This window comes from Salminus brasiliensis, chromosome 22 (genome assembly GCF_030463535.1).
Source record: "Salminus brasiliensis chromosome 22, fSalBra1.hap2, whole genome shotgun sequence".
Lineage (NCBI taxonomy): Eukaryota > Metazoa > Chordata > Actinopteri > Characiformes > Bryconidae > Salminus > Salminus brasiliensis.
The window spans coordinates 24,708,282-24,725,720 of record NC_132899.1 but is presented as its reverse complement, the minus strand read 5'-3'; the positions used below and the strand labels follow the sequence as shown (position 1 = coordinate 24,725,720).

The following is a 17,439-nucleotide window of genomic DNA, read 5'->3' as shown; positions in this document are numbered from 1 at the left end:
ATATTACTACAGGTGTAGAGTAGATGTAACCACATTGGTGATCATCATCACAAGGATTACCTACAGGTTCTCCTCATCAGAGCACGGCGAGTCGTAGCTGTGGGGTTTTCATACAGTGTGTCTGACGGGACTGAGCTGAGCTGAGCAGTGGAGGACAGCAGCCTGCTGTTTTTAAGAAGTGCAGTCCAGTTTACACCAGGATAACTTACACATCATTGGATTCAGGGGTTTTGATTTGGGCTTTTCTCATTTACACGTATTTGACCAGCAAGCGGCGCCATCGTGCGCTATTCAGAAGCAGCGTTCAGAAGCAGTGAATCATTTTCTGAAGAGAACGATTCAGTTCATTAATCGCTTCAGAAAGCTTCATTCACTACACCGAGCCTCCTAAAGCCGGGGTTGTGGATTCGAGTATGCTGGCCTCAGAAACTGCATCTGTGCACTGGGTGCTAGTGGATCTGCTCAGACTGCCTTACAGGAGATTAGTTTGTAGATGTATCCAAACTTAAAGATCCTGAACTGATCTGTGATCTGATCTGTTTCTCCAGCCAGAGTTAAAAAAGTGATCAGTGAAGAGTGGACATTGAAGAGTGGACATTGAAGAGTGGAGAGTGAAGAGTGATCAGTGAAGAGTGGACACTGAAGAGTGGAGAGTGAAGAGTGATCAGTGAAGAGTGGAGACTGAAAAGTGAAGAGTGTTCAGTGAAGAGTGGACACTGAAGAGTGGAGAGTGAAGAGTGATCAGTGAAGAGTGGAGACTGAAAAGTGAAGAGTGTTCAGTGAAGAGTGGAGACTGAAAAGTGGAGAGTGAAGAGTGATCAGTGATGAGTGGACACTGAAGAGTGGAGAGTGAAGCGTGATCAGTGAAGAGTGGACACTGAAGAGTGGACACTGAAGAGTGGACACTGAAAAGTGGACAGTGAAGAGTATGCAGTAAAGATTGGACAGAGGAGAGTGGACAGTGAAGTAAAGTTGGATGAAGGAGCGAGATAAGAGCATGGTTGGTTTTACAGGGGGATTGTTTGCTCTGTGTGCTCTGGCTACCTGCGCAGGAACTCCACGTAAGTGGTGTTTTAATATCTTTTTAATATCTTTTTTATATCAGATATTCTACATGATGAGCACCACAGCATGAAGTAGTAAATTTGATCTCTTACAAACCTTTTTGCCAAAGTCAAAGACCTTAATTCGCTTGTTGGGGCTGTGGCTTGTTCAGGACCATCGTTAGGAAATACTCCTCAAACCTTCTCCCAACAACCAGCGGCATACGCAGCTGTACAGCACTCTGAGCATTAAATAACCACTGCCCACAAACCAGGAGAAGACTGTAAGGAGTAGAAAAGTATCATCAGTCTGCTGTAATTAAGAAATGGCAGTTAACAGGAACTGTGGAGGATAAGGTGAGATCTGGGAGGCTTTCAGAGAGATTGCTGGAAAGACTAATCAAATCCACATTCGACTGCAAAAGACCTCCATAAAAGTTTAGCAGACTCTGAAGTGGTGCTGCACTGTTCTACTGTTCAGTGACATCTGGACAAAGATGGCCTTAATGAAAGAGGGGTGGATTGGTTATGCTTTGGGCTTGTGTTGCAGCCAGTGGGACAGGGAACATTTTACTGGTAGAGGGAAGAACGCCAGCAAATTCTGGGCTCAAACATCACACCATCTGTTAAAAAAAGAAATCCACAGTTGACTACCTTATGATGTGCAAACAAGATTTTGCCATGGCCATCTTGACCTAAACATCATTGAAAATCTGTGGATAGACCCCAAAAGAGCAGTGCAGCAAGAAGGGGCAAGAATCTTACTGATCTAGAAGCCTTTTGCAAGGAATAATGGGCAAACGGTCTCTTAGCTGCTCTCTTAGCTGTGATATTTGACAGTGGGGATGTCACTAAGTACTAACCTTGCAGCATGCCCAATATTTTGCTGTAAAAAATGGAAGTGAAAAAATGTAATCTTGATAAATGTATTAAATAGTAAAGAAATATTGAATCTTTATGTATTTTGGGTAAAAGGGTCATCTTTTACTTACATAACTATTCATGATAACAGATATTTTTACCAGGGGTGCACAAACACATGGATGCTATTGTAGAACCCCTTTTGCTTAGAGCGTAGTTATAAATATATATGAATATGAATATGCAAATATATGCAAAGATTTATACCTAAAGATTCAACCCTTCTGAAAAGTACAGTTAAATGAATCTTAATAGGATTCTAGATTCATCATGATAACTATGACTAAATAATAGTTGGAATTGAATATAATGACTGTAAAAATATAATGTATTGACTTTATGAATACAGGCATGCGATAATTATTGTTTTGTAATATTTGCATTGTTTTTATTTTTGGGCTGTCAGAGCTTATGGTAGCCTCCGTGTCCTGGGAGCCTCTGCAGCAGAGGGTGTTGCTGGAGGAGGTGTTGAGGGAGGACGTGGCCTATGGCTTCTACAACCACAGCCTGGAGCACACAGGCTGGGGAGTGTTGGAGCTGCGTGCAGGCTATGGACACACCAAGCACAGCGCTGAAATTACCTACTTTCTGGCTGGATACCTCGAGGGCTACCTCACTGCCCCGTGAGTGTACTCATTTGGAAAAAGTTCTCATTACTGTCCTTTTTTTCTCTATATGTCTTAGACACTTTTCCGATCCAACACTTTGTCTAATCACTGGGTACCAATGAGCGTTTTTTCCCTCTTTGCTATTGTACCAGCCTCTATTCTTCTGGAAAGACTACAAGAGCAGCAGCAAGGTCAGATACGGATGTTGGATGATTACTTCTAGGTCACAAACTCCACTCCAACTCGGAATGGAGCTCCATCACTCCAGGGAACACAGTTCAACTTCTCCATGGATCAATGCTAGGGTTCTTTATGCATATAGCTCCATAACCCCAGGGCACACAGTTCCACTGCTCCACAGCTCAATGCTGGGAGTCTTTATGCATGACGCCTGGCATTGGGCATGCAAGCTCTCACGTGCAGCTGCACCACAGCGCCCCATTCTACTTACAGTGCTTTTCCAGAGAAATACAAGCTGTGTGCACACAACTGAAGGCATGTGTTAACAGTGGGTGCAACGTAAAGTCGCTGAATTTACTAATTAGGAAGAGTACATGGGTACAATTAGACATATAGCTTACATATGAGTTTATCCACACTAACTCACTAATCAAATTACCTGTTTAAAGCAAAACCTTCTGTATATCACAGTTGTAAGTGCATTCACTCAGAAATGAATCATTGTTTTTACTGACAGACAGATGACCAGCCACTACCTCAACATGTACTCTCACTTAATAAAGGATAAAAAAGTTCTCAATCCTCTAAAGAAGTTCTTGAGGTGAGTAAAGAACAGTCATCCATTTCCTCATTGTTAGTTAGTTGACTTTTTATTGTATGTGTGCTGTGTAATTATTAGGGCTGTGCATATCACCACTGCCTTGAATATTGTATATTTGTAAGCGTAGATTAACTGGATGTTGAGTTATACTAAATGATGCTGATCATTTCATTTGGTTTAACAACCGCGACTTCTGCTCGGTCTCTCCATATCTTAGTGATCAGGACTCTTGGGCACGGGAGCAGGTGAAATTAAACGGGAAGAATGATCCACTTTGGCAGCAAGTAGGGCTAACATTGTCTCAGTTGGATGGACTGCACGCTGGGGCTGCACACTGGGCCAAATGCAAAAAGAAACGGGTGAGTGTAATTTTATTATTTCCTAAATAATAATTAATTTTCTCCTTGATGCTGCATGCAGTCTATGAGGATAATGAGCACAGAGGATATAGGGTTACTTTAGCAAACATGCAAAGCCGTTTCGGCAACCCCTCTGTTGCCTTTAGTATTGAAAATAACCTGCCACCATGTTTAACAGCAGAGAAAAGCTAAATGATTTTCACCCAAAGCTCTTTGTTGTGTAAATCTCAATTGTAGATAGAATTATTATGGCAATAAAATATACATGTAACATAATGTCAAGAAAAGACAAAATTTACAAAGTTTACAAAAGTAAAGCTACCCCTGCCCAAATCAAGCTCTGCAATCAATGCAATAGACCATCAATACAATACCTAATGTCAGTAGGCAGTGGTGCCTCATTGGTTAGAGTACTGGATTATTGATGACAGGGTTGTGGGTTTGATACCTGGGCTCAGCAAACTGCCACTGTTGGGTCCTTGAGCAAGGCCCTTCACCCTCCCTACTCCCCGGGCATGCCCACCACTCCGGGCATGTGTGCTCACTGTCACTGTGTGTGTTTGATCACTAGTGTGTATGTGTGTTCATTGCAAAAATGGGTTAAAGGCGGAGGCTTCTGAAGCTTCTGACCAGTTTCTGTATGGTTTCAGTTTCTGTATGGTTGCTGCTGCGTGATTGGCTGATTAAATAATTGCATGAATAAGTAGACAGTTTTTCTTAAGAAAGTGCTCAGTAAATGTATTAAACGAAACACACAGCCTACTTTTTGTTCTTTTTTATTTGTTACACTTCTGTGATTCAGCCTCTCATGTTTATTCAGAATATGTTATGTAGAAAATGTAAGAATTTTGAACTGGCAGTTATATCTATTATTTAATTATTTTTTTTATCCAGCCTCTGTCAGTGTTTGCGGTTCAGTTCCTTAATGCTATCGGGGACCTGCTGGACTTAATCCCTGTTCTCAGAAGTCGCTCCAACTACTTCTCTGATTCCTTCAGAATGCCAGGAATGGGCCACTGCTCAGTTCTCATTAAGGTCAGAGCTGAAGCCTCTCACCTGCGTTCATTTTTTGGTTTTAGAAGTGAGCTGCTTTTCCACCCTGCTCTTATGGAAATCCTTCTTCTCTGTTTGTTATCTCCCAGACTGAGCTTGACTCTGTGTTCTCTTAATTTTCAGATGTTACCCGGCTATGAGAATCTGTTGTTTGCTCACTCTAGCTGGTATACCTATGCTGCCAGCATGCGAATCTACAAACACTGGGACTTCAAACAGAGCGACAGTCACACTGTCATTGACAAGATGTCCTTCAGTAGCTACCCTGGTATTACACTATAGCTTTATACAGGATGTTATATTTGATAAAATTGAATTTTATAGGGCAGAGTGAGACGCAAGCTAAACATTTATGTTTTATAAATGTATAATATTACAATTAATTAACAAAAATTAAGGCACAATGGCCAACAATATCAAGAGTTCTGTATACAACTGGCCTGTACGAGAGGGTGGCTAGTTGGAAGTCATTATTAAGATAAACCACATCAGAGCATGTCTGGATTTTGTCAGAAAGCATTAAAGTGACCCAGCTAGAAATGTGTGACAGTTTTGTGGTCACAGAATTGGCCAGACATAATCTCAACAGTGAAGTACGGTGGTGGCAGCATCTGGTTGTGGAGCTTTTCTTCAGGAGGGACTTGGCCATTGAAGGTCAGATGAATGGTGCAGTATACAGGAAGGTATTGCAAGAAAACCTCAGATCTCAATCCAATTGAGAATCAGTGGTGCTATTTGAACATTTTCCAACCAACAGGAACAACCACCTGTAGCAAATCTGCTACAGAAAGAAGAATGGGCGGGTGAAAATCTCTCAAACTTAACTTAAAGCAGTTAATGGCAGCAAATAGTATAAATAGTTTGGCAAAGAGGTTGAGTACTTCTGTAAGCAGGATTTTTTCTATTTTACTTGTTTTTAAAGGTAATACATTTTTACTTAGAAATTTACTTTAAGTGCATACTGGCTTTTCTATAAAAATACTGACTGCAACAATCTTGCAAGTGCCATTTATAATCCAGACAAAGACTTTTAAGGAGGCTGAATACTTTGTACTGCTTATGTTGTATTTGTGTAGTATGAGCTTTAAAATGTTTGATAGTTTGATAGTAACTCATATGATTATTGTCAATGTCTGATTTATTTAACAGGACTGCTCTCATCCTTGGATGACTTTTATCTGCTGAGTAATGGACTGCTTATTACCCAAACCACAAACAGTGTGTTTAACACCTCCCTGTTCTCTCTGGTAACCCCAGAGGCCCTGCTAGCCTGGCAAAGGGTGCGTCTTGCAAACTCTTTTGCCCACACAGGGGAGGAGTGGGCCCAGGTGTTTTCCAAATACAACTCTGGTAAGACAAAGACTGCTAAATCATATGGCGACATTTTTTGATGGACAAATTATATATTATTCTCATATGTTTCTTGACAATCTGTGGAAGTTATGACAGTTTACAAACCTGTCATGAGATTGTCACTGGAGATTACCTTCTGTCTCACAGGTACATATAATAACCAGTACATGGTGGTGGACCTGAACAGGGTGTTGCTAGGCAGGAGGATTAAGGATGGCGCTCTGACTGTGGTGGAGCAGATCCCAGGGCTTGTGGTGTACTCAGACCAGACACAGGCGCTGCGGCATGGTAGAGAACATAGGATAGTCACACTCACGCATGTTGTTGCTGTCATGCAGTAAAAACCTTGTATCTCCATTATGGATGTATTCTGCTTTTTGACATAATCTAAAGCAGGTCATGAAATAACTAAAGCTTTTTAGAGGCACCTGAAGCTCCTCCTCCTTTAAGTGTAATATCACAATATTTTACCTGCTTCCTGTTTTTACACCCCGCCACCACTCCCCCTTGTTCCTCAGTCCCCCAGAAGCTGCTCCTGCAGTTATTGTCTCTACTCATTCTACAACTATACTGTATATTTCTGAAAGTAGAAAAATATGACTTGAATGACTAGATTTAAAGTAAGAAACACAGAAATTGAAGCCATCTTTATACTCTTTCACCAGGCTATTGGTCATCTTACAACGTACCCTTCCACTCAGATATTTACGATTTAAGTGGTTATGGAGTGATGTGGCAAATACACTGGGAAGACTTCTCCTACGACCTCTGTCCCCGAGCCAAGATCTTTCGCAGGGACCAGGCAAAAGTCACTGATCTGGCCTCCCTGAAGTACATTATGAGATACAACGGTGAGTCCTCTGATGTTCATTTTCATGCTACATTTATGTGAACATCATTGCATTGTAGTTGAATCAAGCAAGTTCACATGTTTGATGAGCAGAGTTATTTCAGATTACAAGAACGATCCGTACTCCAAGAAACACCCGTGTAAGACCATCTGTTGCCGAAATGACCTAAGACTCAGACGCCCCTATCCAGGAGGATGTTACGACACCAAGGTAAAAAAAAAAAAAAACACAGACCTCATTAAAAATGTTATAATGTTTGCTTTTGCAAATATTCCTCTGATCATCCTTCCAGGTCACCGACTATCACATGGCCAGAAAGCTTGTGGCCGAGGCTGTGAATGGCCCCACCACTCAAAACGGCTTGCCACCTTTTACTTGGAGTCGTTTCAACCAGACTGCACATCATGGGCTTCCTCTGATTTACAACTTTTCCTTTGTCACAATGCAGCCCTCTCTCTTTGCCCCCTAAGGTGTAGACGTTTGCCACTGGCTTCAGCTTGTAGGAACATAAGCAAGAGTATGAACCTGAAACAGTGCGTTAGACACTTTGGGCATCTCTGAAGTAAAGCACTGTGATTTTGTAAAATATGGTCCTGCTAATGTATTTCTTTGCCCATGAGAGTGCTTGTGTGCAAAAGCTAATTAAGAAACAAATGCAATGCTTATTATTACTTGACTGTTAGCCTGACTGTTATTATTGTGCACTTTTTATTAATTGGAATTACCCTGGATTTAAGCATTGAAATTTGAAATTTGAAAACTCATCAGGGAAGGAACCCCAAACTTTAAAGTCATTGAGTTTGTTTATTATTGAATTATTATAAACATCTGATTTTTTTATTTACAGAGTTATATGCAGTTGTGTAATTTCCTGTTAAATATATTGTCTCTGTCGGACAAAAACCTTGTATCTCACTTTTTGATGTTTTTCACTTTTTTTGATGCAATGTGAATCTGCCAGTTGTGCTTTATATTGTATTATATTAGAATTTCAGAAATTTTGATCAATAGACCAATAGACTTAATGAGCATTTTGACTAGAAATTTAATCGAACGTTGGTCTGTGGATTTGGCACAGTGCTGCATGTTTTAAAAATGTTCACCTTACTTTCATGATGCCCAATATTACATTATTTGTGTATTATTATTATATACGGTACAACTGATCACGTGTGTGTAATGATCAACACATCTCTGAGTCAGTCACAAGGCAAAATATGTAAGCTTTGAGAGGGAAGAATTAAAAAGGTCAGGTTAGACGAGACTATTCAGTGCTCTCATTTAAGCAGTCTGTGGCTGCACTGAGCTGAACGTTTGACAGGCATAGCAACAGTAACTAAGGGAGGCAACCAATTGGAGAAGCATCTGTGCAGACCTTTTTTCTGACCATTTCTGAAATGTTAAAAACTCATATGGGGCACGTTCCTACTTTGCCTTCTGACTGACTGATCACCTCTATGTGTGTGATGTTATAAGCAAAATGACTGAAATAAGGAAATAGGAGTATGAATAGGAGAGGGTTTTTAATTATTATCTGCTTAGACAAATAACACAAACAACATACTAAAATGCTCCTTGACACCTTGGTTTGAACCCTGTCAAGATAAACAAACCAGTAGGAACTGTCTGTGGGAGAAAACCAAACCATCTTGAAGCACAACCAGACATAACCAGTACAACAATTTGGAAAATAAAGGAACCACTGGTGAACTAACAACTAACATTTAACAGGTCAGTCAACAAAAACAACAGCAGCTGATGCAGGACCAGTCATCAGTGTGAGAGCAAGCCCAATAACAACAGTCAGTGCCATCACCAACAACCTTCACAGGGTAGCGGTAAAGGTGTCACTATTCACCATTCAAAAATACTTAAATATAGAAATACAGAGGCCGGTACCGCAAAAAGCAAACCACTTATCGGCAGTAAAAATCGGAGGGCAAGATTTGATTTGTAGTTTAAAAATGAACAAGTGAACAACTCAAAGACTTAGTTGCCAAAAAAAAAAAGGCGTTTACAAGCTGTGAATCCCACTGTTGAAGTGGTTCATCATGACTTTACTGCTTTTTAATGACTCACACAGAGCTAGCTGAGTGCTAACAGAGCTCCCTGTGGAGAGTCTTTCATGTGGGTGCCATCCCAGCATGACATGCAGAAAAATGTATTCGCTGAATGGAAATTTCAAAATAACATTGTTTTTAAAGCAAAGAGGAAAACAAGATCACTGTTCAATCTAAGTACTTTAGCAAAGGTGCTACGAAGGATTCTCTGAACAAAGCCATAAAGAACTGGTTTTGTATAAAGCTGTGTAAAGAGTGTGAAGACCCTTTAACATTAACCTCTTTAAACCATTAAAACCTTCCTCACCTCAAATCTTTTTTTACATAAAAGGTTCTTTATGGAACCAAATATGGTTCTTCTATAGCATTGTTCAGAGAACCTTTCATAGATTTGGTTCATGTAGACTTGTTTGGTGTAGACACTGGACTGTTTGGTGTGACTTTATATGTTAAGTTTTCAATTTTTTATTTGAATATATGGCTTTAAAAACACACGTTATCCAAAATAAGTAAAATAAAGTAATAAAGTTTTATAAAAAGTAATGAAAAAGTAATTAGTATAATAATATAGTAATCTTTTGGATTATTTTACAATGACCTTTTTACGTTTAATCTGTAACATAATACATTTTAAAGTAACCCTCCCAGATTGTTTGGCCGCTGGTACACAGTGACATGAGCCCGTGCAGGAAGGCGTTAGGAGCAGGAAAAAGTGACTGCACTTTAATCAAAGATTATATTGAGATATTACAAGATTATAGAGAAGCACACTGTTTGTGTTATGAATATCACACTATGATTTGTGCTTATGCTGCGTTCACTTGCTATCGGGATCATGATAAATCCAAATCCAAGAGTTCCCGACTTGGAGGTTGCACATGAACATCCCTTCAAGTCGTAATTTCTAGTGGGAAATTCTGTGATGAATCTGATACTCAGGTTCATGAGTTGAGGTGATCTTCAACCTTTTAACATGGCGGAGAAGACAGAATCAGTACTGGATGAAACATAGTTCTCATAGTTCTTTATTTTAACAGTGCAGCTGCTGTTAATGGTTGAGGTGCCTATTATTATCTGAAATCTGAGTGCATTTAACTTGCTGTAGAACAATGTTATTTATCCTCATAGCCTTAGCAGAATGACTGCTCTGCTGGTGAGGTGAAGGTTTGACCGTTAGCTATAGCTAGGTTGGCTACATCAGCCGCCATTTTCTCACGTCACACGTCATCGCAGCATTTTTCCAACCATCAACTAACAAGGTAAAAAGGTCAGTGTCAGTGTCAGTGTCAGTCAAACGAAGTCATCTCATTCTCAAGGCAAACGTCCACTCTTATATAATGCAATAATATTTTTCTCATAATTCGTGATGAATATGATCTAAAAGCTCCATTGCGACTTGAGGAGCAGGGCTACATTAATTAGCCGTCTCGAGAGCCGAGTCTCCGGAGTCTGCGCAGTGCGGAGCGGTGGGCGGGGGGACCTGAGGACCAGCAACCGACAACCGCGCTCCACACAGAGCCCAGAGTCACCACCACCACCAGCGGCTAGAGGAGCCTCACCCGGGCGCATCACACAAGCATAGTCTCGCATTTATTAACCGATGGCTGCGGAGGAGAAACGAAAAACGGCGCCGCAGGCTGTAACGGAAAGCGCCCCTTCCCTTCCAGCGCTTAGCAACCATAACAGCAACAACAACAACAATAACAACAACAAAGACAGCGAGGCGAGCGAAGGAGCGGCGTCTACGGCCACGGCGGCGCCCGTGGAGGCGAGTGGGGCGGAAAACAGCCTGGCAGGCGGCGGCACCGGGGCTAGCGGTGGGAACGGAAACGGCAAATGGGTCCGGCTGAACGTGGGCGGCACGGTGTTTCTGACCACACGACAGACACTGCTGAAGGAGCAGACCTCGTTTCTGTATCGCCTGTGCCAGCAGCAGGACCTCCATTCTGACACGGTAAGGTGCACTCGTGACCATGGCTTCGCCTGGGCTGTAGCGCTGGGTGCGTTAGGGGAACTGCGAGTTAGTCAGCGTACAGGGTTAAAAAAACGCGTTACTTAAGTCTGAACGGAGGGCTATCGCCTCCATCTCCTATTATCTTATTGTGAAGCTAAGGTGGGCTTCTTATTCGCCATCTTCAGGCGAATTCCACCTTAAATGCTGCAGCAGTCACATTCTGGCGCCACAGGCTGAAATTGAAGGCAGCTGAACGCAACTGCAGCAGCGCTTAAGGTGGCACGACGATTGGCATAAGAAGCCCACTCCTGCCTCCCCCAGACTCCGTTTACAGAAAGAGAGGGACAGAGAGCAGCTCGAGCGTCAGATGGACGCGCACGTGCTCTGCAGCGCCACGCTGAGCTATTAATACAGCATCTGCTCTCTCAGTGCAGCATCCCTGACCAGCTGGAGCACGATAATTGCGCTCATTTCACGCCTACAGTCTCTTCTGCAGTCCAAACTTTATATTTACAGCAGCGGATCTGCTGTTTTTTAACCCATCCATAGCTAAAGCATTCACACAGCCTAGAATCCATTGCCAAAAGAATGGTATATGGCTTTGGATCAGCCACACATAGGCCTAAGGTCACTGTACCCAGTGCCAAGCCTCAGCTAGAGGGTTCCAGCCCACCCCCCAGCACTGGACTGTGGAGCAGAGGAGCTAGTGCTACCTTTGGGATGAGCTGGAGTGGCATTCGTCATGCAGAACTAATCATCCAACATCAGCACCTGAACCTCACCAATGCTCTTGTGGCTGAATGCAGTCGATTCCTCACGATCAGTTGTGCAAGATCTAGTTTCCAGAAGTGTCGGTGCTATTACTGCAGCTGTAACAGGTAATACCCCTGATTCCTGAGGAAATGTTGGATGGGCAGGTGTCTACAAAACTTTGCTCATATTGGTCCGGTTTTCCAGACCAGGATTAAGACAAATCCTAGACTAAAAAGCATTTCCGGTGATGATTCAGCATTTGAACCAGCAACTTAGTCCAAGACTAGGCTTAATCTATGTTGAGGAGACTGGCCTATAAAGTATGACCTTATATACAGGTCTTTTTATTTCTGTTCAGATTGGTCAAGTCTGTAGCTGTGTGTTTGTGTAGTGTTTTGCAGTGTTGTGCGAAATCTCAACGGTACATTTCATTCCCTATACAGTTCACTATCAAACACCCATAATGCATCACAAAATGTAGTAAATAGATGATGTACGCTGGTAGTCCTTATAGTCAAGTCTGTTCACTCAGTGGCCATCTTTGCAGCACAGCCGGGCAGTTATTTCCAGCCACACAAGACCAGGTTCCCATCTCTATGAATGAGGAGAGACAAACTACTAGACACTGAAGGTCAAATGACCATTTCACAATATTTTAAGCCACTGATAAAATCTGACAAAAATCTCTTGAATAGTTTTTAGTGTTCGGCTCAACAATGCCCAAAAAACAGGATTTTGTGGCTTGTTCTGGCTAATGTTTGCACCACGTTGCTACCACGTTAACCCTCCTCCGCTCACGGCATAACCAGCAAGCTAATTTGTTGTTTTTGTTAAAGGACGAGACTTTAAGTCCATAAGCAGTCGGCATGTTGAACATTACGAGAACCCCCCCCCCCCCCCCACACACACACACACACACACACACACACACACCCAAATTCATATTTCAGACAGTGGCCGATCTCCTTAGTTATAACGTCTCTGGTCAGATGTATCCCAGGGTGGCAGGAATACACAGATGGTTCTAAGATCTACTAACAGTTTGTTATACAGACTGTTAGTAGATGTGGTTTTAGTTGAAATAAATAACCATGCTTATATTAGTGAATTGACCAAAGAGAGAACTGTTCAAATATCAGCCAATAAAAAAAACCTTGTACATGATTTAGTTTTAATTGTTTAATTTTTATAGTACAGTACAGTGTGTATTTTCTAGGGATGCACAATTAATTGTTTCAGTATCGTTACTGCAGTGTGCACATCTTGTGAAATGTCAAATTAAATCTTTTGATACAAAAGGAAAATTTCTCATTTTCCATGGCATATATTTCTGAGGCAGGTAATATCTGCCCAATAGTGTTTATTGTACACCAATACTCCAGAGTGTGTTACTAAAATCACAACATGTTACTCACTAGGGGTGTATTATCTAATTACCGATCTATTAATATAATATCAATATTATGTTTTCTCCAAAACCCAGTATGGAAAGTACCCTTTACATGTAAAGATTGGTGGCAGACAGTGCCCAGATAGCAGTGCTGTACTCTGTCTTCAGATCTCACTGTTCTGATTTCAGAACCCCCCCCTCCCCATCAGTAACCTACCCCTGAACAGTGCATATGGCAGACATGATTGATTTGTTAATATGCAACCGAATATGAATACATCACACAAATGTTCATCACTTTTTTTTCTTGTTTTTTTTAACAGAAGTACTGCTTCCGAACGTGGTCAGTTCACTATGCATCAAATGCTATATAGGGAATAGTGGATGAGTGAACGAGTGAAGCATTCTTAGCACAGCTTGTTTCTCTTCCTCCTTTCCTGAGAAAATTACAGGCTGAATGGTTTACTTCCTTCCACTTTACTCCTATACAGACATACATCCCCATGCTTTTTTCAGACAGATTTTGTCTCATGTAAGAAAAACAAGGTTTTTGATCTCACCTACTCGCTGATATTTAGTGTCCTGGTATGCATATTAATATTAAACTCCAGAATAATGAAACAACTGATGTTTTGAAAGAGTTGGTCTGTGTGGTAGAACATCGACCTCATCCTTCTTGGGCAGACACTGGGAGAACTTTAGCTGGAGGTGAAAAGAAAATACATTGTGTGAACGTTTTAGGATGATTTAGCAAACATTTTGGAGATATTCAGGTTTTTTTTGTTGTTGTTTTTCTTTTTCCAGACATTTATTTTTGTAGAAACATTTCTTACTTGCCTGGGTTGGTGCAAATATGTGGATTAGAAGAAACCTCCAACCTAGAAACTAGAAACTCTCATTTTGTGGTAAAGTAGTGTTTTCCAGGGTTTATGAGCTTCTAGACTGTACCATCGTTCTGAGAATCTACTTAAGCTTGAGCTCTTTCCTACTTTAACACTTCATTTCCGTCTTCGGCTCATCATCCCTAACAATCCCCAATAGTCATTCCGAAGAGCATCTCTCAGTGAGGTTAAGCTCGCTTTTTGACATTATGCATACATCGACCAGCTATAACAACATTAATACCACCGGCCCAATATTCAGTTGGTCAGTTGGAGATGCTCTGACCTAGTCATCTAGCCATCACAGTTGGGCTGTTGTCCAAGTGTCTCAGATTCTAATGCTTGCCCATTTCTCCTGATTTTAACTCCTCATCTTCAAAAAGTGACTGTTTACTTGCTGCCTAATATATCCCACCCCTTGACAGATGCCACTGTAGATGAGGATGATCAATGTTTATAACCTTACCTGTCATGTTATTATTAATGTTATGGCTGATCGGTGTATACGTCTACTCAGCGTATCTGGCTTGTCTGAAGCCCTGTGTTCACAAACAAACGTGTAGTCTCCTGAGCACCACATATTGATTTAGCTGTTTGTGTTAAAGATCTGTTGTAATGCCGAGGCTCTGCCTCCCCTGGCCCCAGCACTGTTGTGTACACACTCACTGACCATGCATTATTCTTGTAATAAGATTAGAAGCATGGCACCTTGAAGACTGCCAGACTTCTGGCCAAAAATATCTATGGAGCATTCTCGCTTCTATTCTGGGTCCTGCTTTTTTTCCCTTTGCTTTTTTCGTGCTGGAGGATTGTTTTCTCTTTTTGCCGTGTATGGCTAAACACATCTGGTTAGGATTGTTAACCCCATGAATCTTAGGCCTGTTATTGGTTATTACATTAAAACATATTATTCAGTAGTTCCTAAGACTTATTTGATAACTACTGGGAAACTAAGATGTAATGTATTTAAATATGTCCATGAGGAATTGAAGTCTGAAATCTCCTGATACCGATATATATATTTAGTATCTGCATATATAAGATTTCATTTGAAGCATTTTACTCAGGATGAGCATCTTACAGTAGTCTTTTGTACTAACACTCACCTACCCAACAAAAAGAAACACACCGGTAACATCACAGTTTATTTCATATGTTCTTAGAAGTCCAAAGTTCTTAGAAGTCGGAACATTTTCTGCTTCTCATCAGATACATTTCATGACATTGAGGTCTGGACTCACTTTGATTAATGTTTTTGTTGTTTGTTTGTCTGTTTCTTAGTTAGAGCTGCTTGATCAGCTCCACATCGTTTTAGTTCCACATTGAGTCGTCTTCTCACAGTGAAAGAATGCAGAGAAACAGAAAGTGGAGCTTGATTGTATCCTCTTTCTTTCAAAGATAAATGCTTTACGTGCTGTTTATCTGATGGGGTTAGTAGGTGGTCTGCCACACCCTGCACGGTTGTTAAGGGTCCCATTTTCTCTGAATCTTTTAATCATGTTTTAACCCCAAGTATTTTCTTTTGACTTTCTCATGCAAGTAGATTATCTTCCATCAACTCTTTATTGTCTGTAATGGCTTTTTGGCTGTAAATGAGCAAAAGAAGGATGATTCTGAGTACTGAATATTTGTTTTATTCTGTTTATACATTTTTTAAAAATCTATTTTTTTCATGATTTTTTACATTTTAAAATGCACTTAAAATACATTTTAAATCTGTTAATACTCTTTTTAAAAATCTGTAAATACATCTGTTTTAATTTCTGTTAATCCTTTTTTTTTTTAAACATTTTCAAGATTTATTTGAGCTAATACTCAAATATTATTTATATATTTGTGTGTGTGTGTTTTATGTTGCACAGCTCCAGAATAATTTATAGTGGTTGATTAATAATGAATAATATGCCTGCAGTTCAATAAGTTAAGCATGGGAAAACAATAAAAAGCACAGGGTGACAATGAAAAGGATGAGTCAGCACAGGGAAAGAGATAATATGCCTGGTCATGTTGATATAAACAAGTCCTTTGTTTGCTCACCAGGTAGTTCCTCTGGGAGCCAGGTGGTTTGCTACAGGGACTTGCTCCTCTTATTTCCATGTGCAAATGAACCCAGAACGAACGTTGACTCATAGAGTACTTGTTTTCTGTGGAATTACCCTGGTTTGAGGAAATATCGTAGTAACACAGGAGCTCTTATTGTGCTAAATCCCCGGGTCATTTTGACACATTTGTGTATCATGGTCCTCTGACGAATACAGTAAGAGATTTTTGCGCAGGTGTTGTCAAGCCTGCTGTCAGGTCGCATCCAGTGTGGAGGTGTCTGCTGCTGAAGCTGTCCTGGAGATTGTGCTCTCCATGTGGGTGTGTATATGGTATTTGTGTACATTGGGTTTTGGCTGTAATGTGTCGGTGTGGGTGGAGAGCTGGGGTGTGAGTGTGTGTTTCTGTACAGTACATCTGATGCACTATATTTTACTTGTTTTTTTTATATTTGTTTCCCCTGATATAATTCCACTTATATAACGTGTTATATAAAAGAGTCATCATTTACACATTACCATTTTCCAACGTCTCTTTATTCCTTTTTAAATATCATTTCACTCTGTTGCACGCTTACTGTGCCTACTGTGCCTTTCATTATTGTATATGTAGATGAGCTCTCTTTTGATTGACTGTCCTGCATTGCTCCTTATTCAAAACTTGCAGGCTGAAATGTGCAACCAAGACGAGACGACATATCAGAATCTATAGGCATGGGTCTCGGGCAGGTATCAGCAGAAAATGCTGGATGAGATATGAGAAGAAAAATCATGTCTACTCAGAAATATAGTCACATGCGAAAATTTGGGAGTCCCAAGTCAAAGTATGTTGTTGTATATAGCTAAGGCTTAACGTTAAAGATGCCATTGTGAAAACTACAGCTTACACCTTGAGGTAGCCCATTGTGGATTTTGAGGTGTGTTTTAGGATCATTATCGTACTGTGGAACTTTTTTTTTTACAGATGGTGTGATGTTTTCTCCCATGTGCTGTTATTTAATGGAATCCCTTCTTCAATCTAACCGTGACCTTCCCCTTGCCACTGGCTGCAACCCAGCCCAAAGCATGAATAATCTACCTCCAGGCTTAACATTTGGAGAGGTGTTTTTTTTTTTTTTTTTTTTTTTTTTTTTTTTTTTTTTTAGGTGTTTTTAAGCATGATGCAGCAACAACAAACTCCACACAGGGGATGATATAAACCACTCTACCTGTACACCTACTCTGCCGAAACCACCCAGATTAGTTGTAGTTGTGTACTCCCACCCCGTCTTTACTCTTGAATTACACCTGTTTAGGTGGAAACGTGACGTTCTTCCAGCGGGAGAACTTCACTCTCCACTTTTTTTGGTTCTAAACCAGCTCTGGACAGTGTGTTCATGACCAAGAGGAGGAG

At 40.8% G+C, this 17,439-nt stretch overlaps 2 protein-coding genes across 4 annotated transcripts in view; both read left to right on the top strand.

The window, feature by feature from the left end:
- The first annotated feature begins 414 nt into the window (after positions 1-414).
- On the top strand, positions 415-7,694 carry plbd1b (phospholipase B domain containing 1b). Its single transcript, XM_072667528.1, has 11 exons — positions 415-1,061; positions 2,371-2,587; positions 3,270-3,353; positions 3,571-3,712; positions 4,607-4,747; positions 4,889-5,033; positions 5,915-6,115; positions 6,266-6,406; positions 6,784-6,969; positions 7,073-7,179; positions 7,262-7,694. The coding sequence occupies exons 1-11, from the start codon at positions 977-979 to the stop codon at positions 7,436-7,438; spliced, it is 1,626 nt and encodes a 541-aa protein (XP_072523629.1). The 5' UTR covers positions 415-976; the 3' UTR covers positions 7,439-7,694.
- Positions 7,695-10,477: 2,783 nt separating this feature from the next.
- Positions 10,478-17,439, top strand: part of kctd17 (potassium channel tetramerization domain containing 17) — a 21,206-nt gene continuing 14,244 nt past the window's right edge. The window contains exon 1 of one of the 3 annotated variants that reach the window (XM_072667402.1): positions 10,478-10,983. In XM_072667402.1, coding sequence (XP_072523503.1) covers positions 10,630-10,983 — 354 coding nt within the window. In that variant the 5' untranslated portion in view covers positions 10,478-10,629. The remainder of the gene's footprint in view (positions 10,984-17,439) is intronic. The other 2 variants (XM_072667403.1, XM_072667405.1) reach the window with 2 other exon arrangements.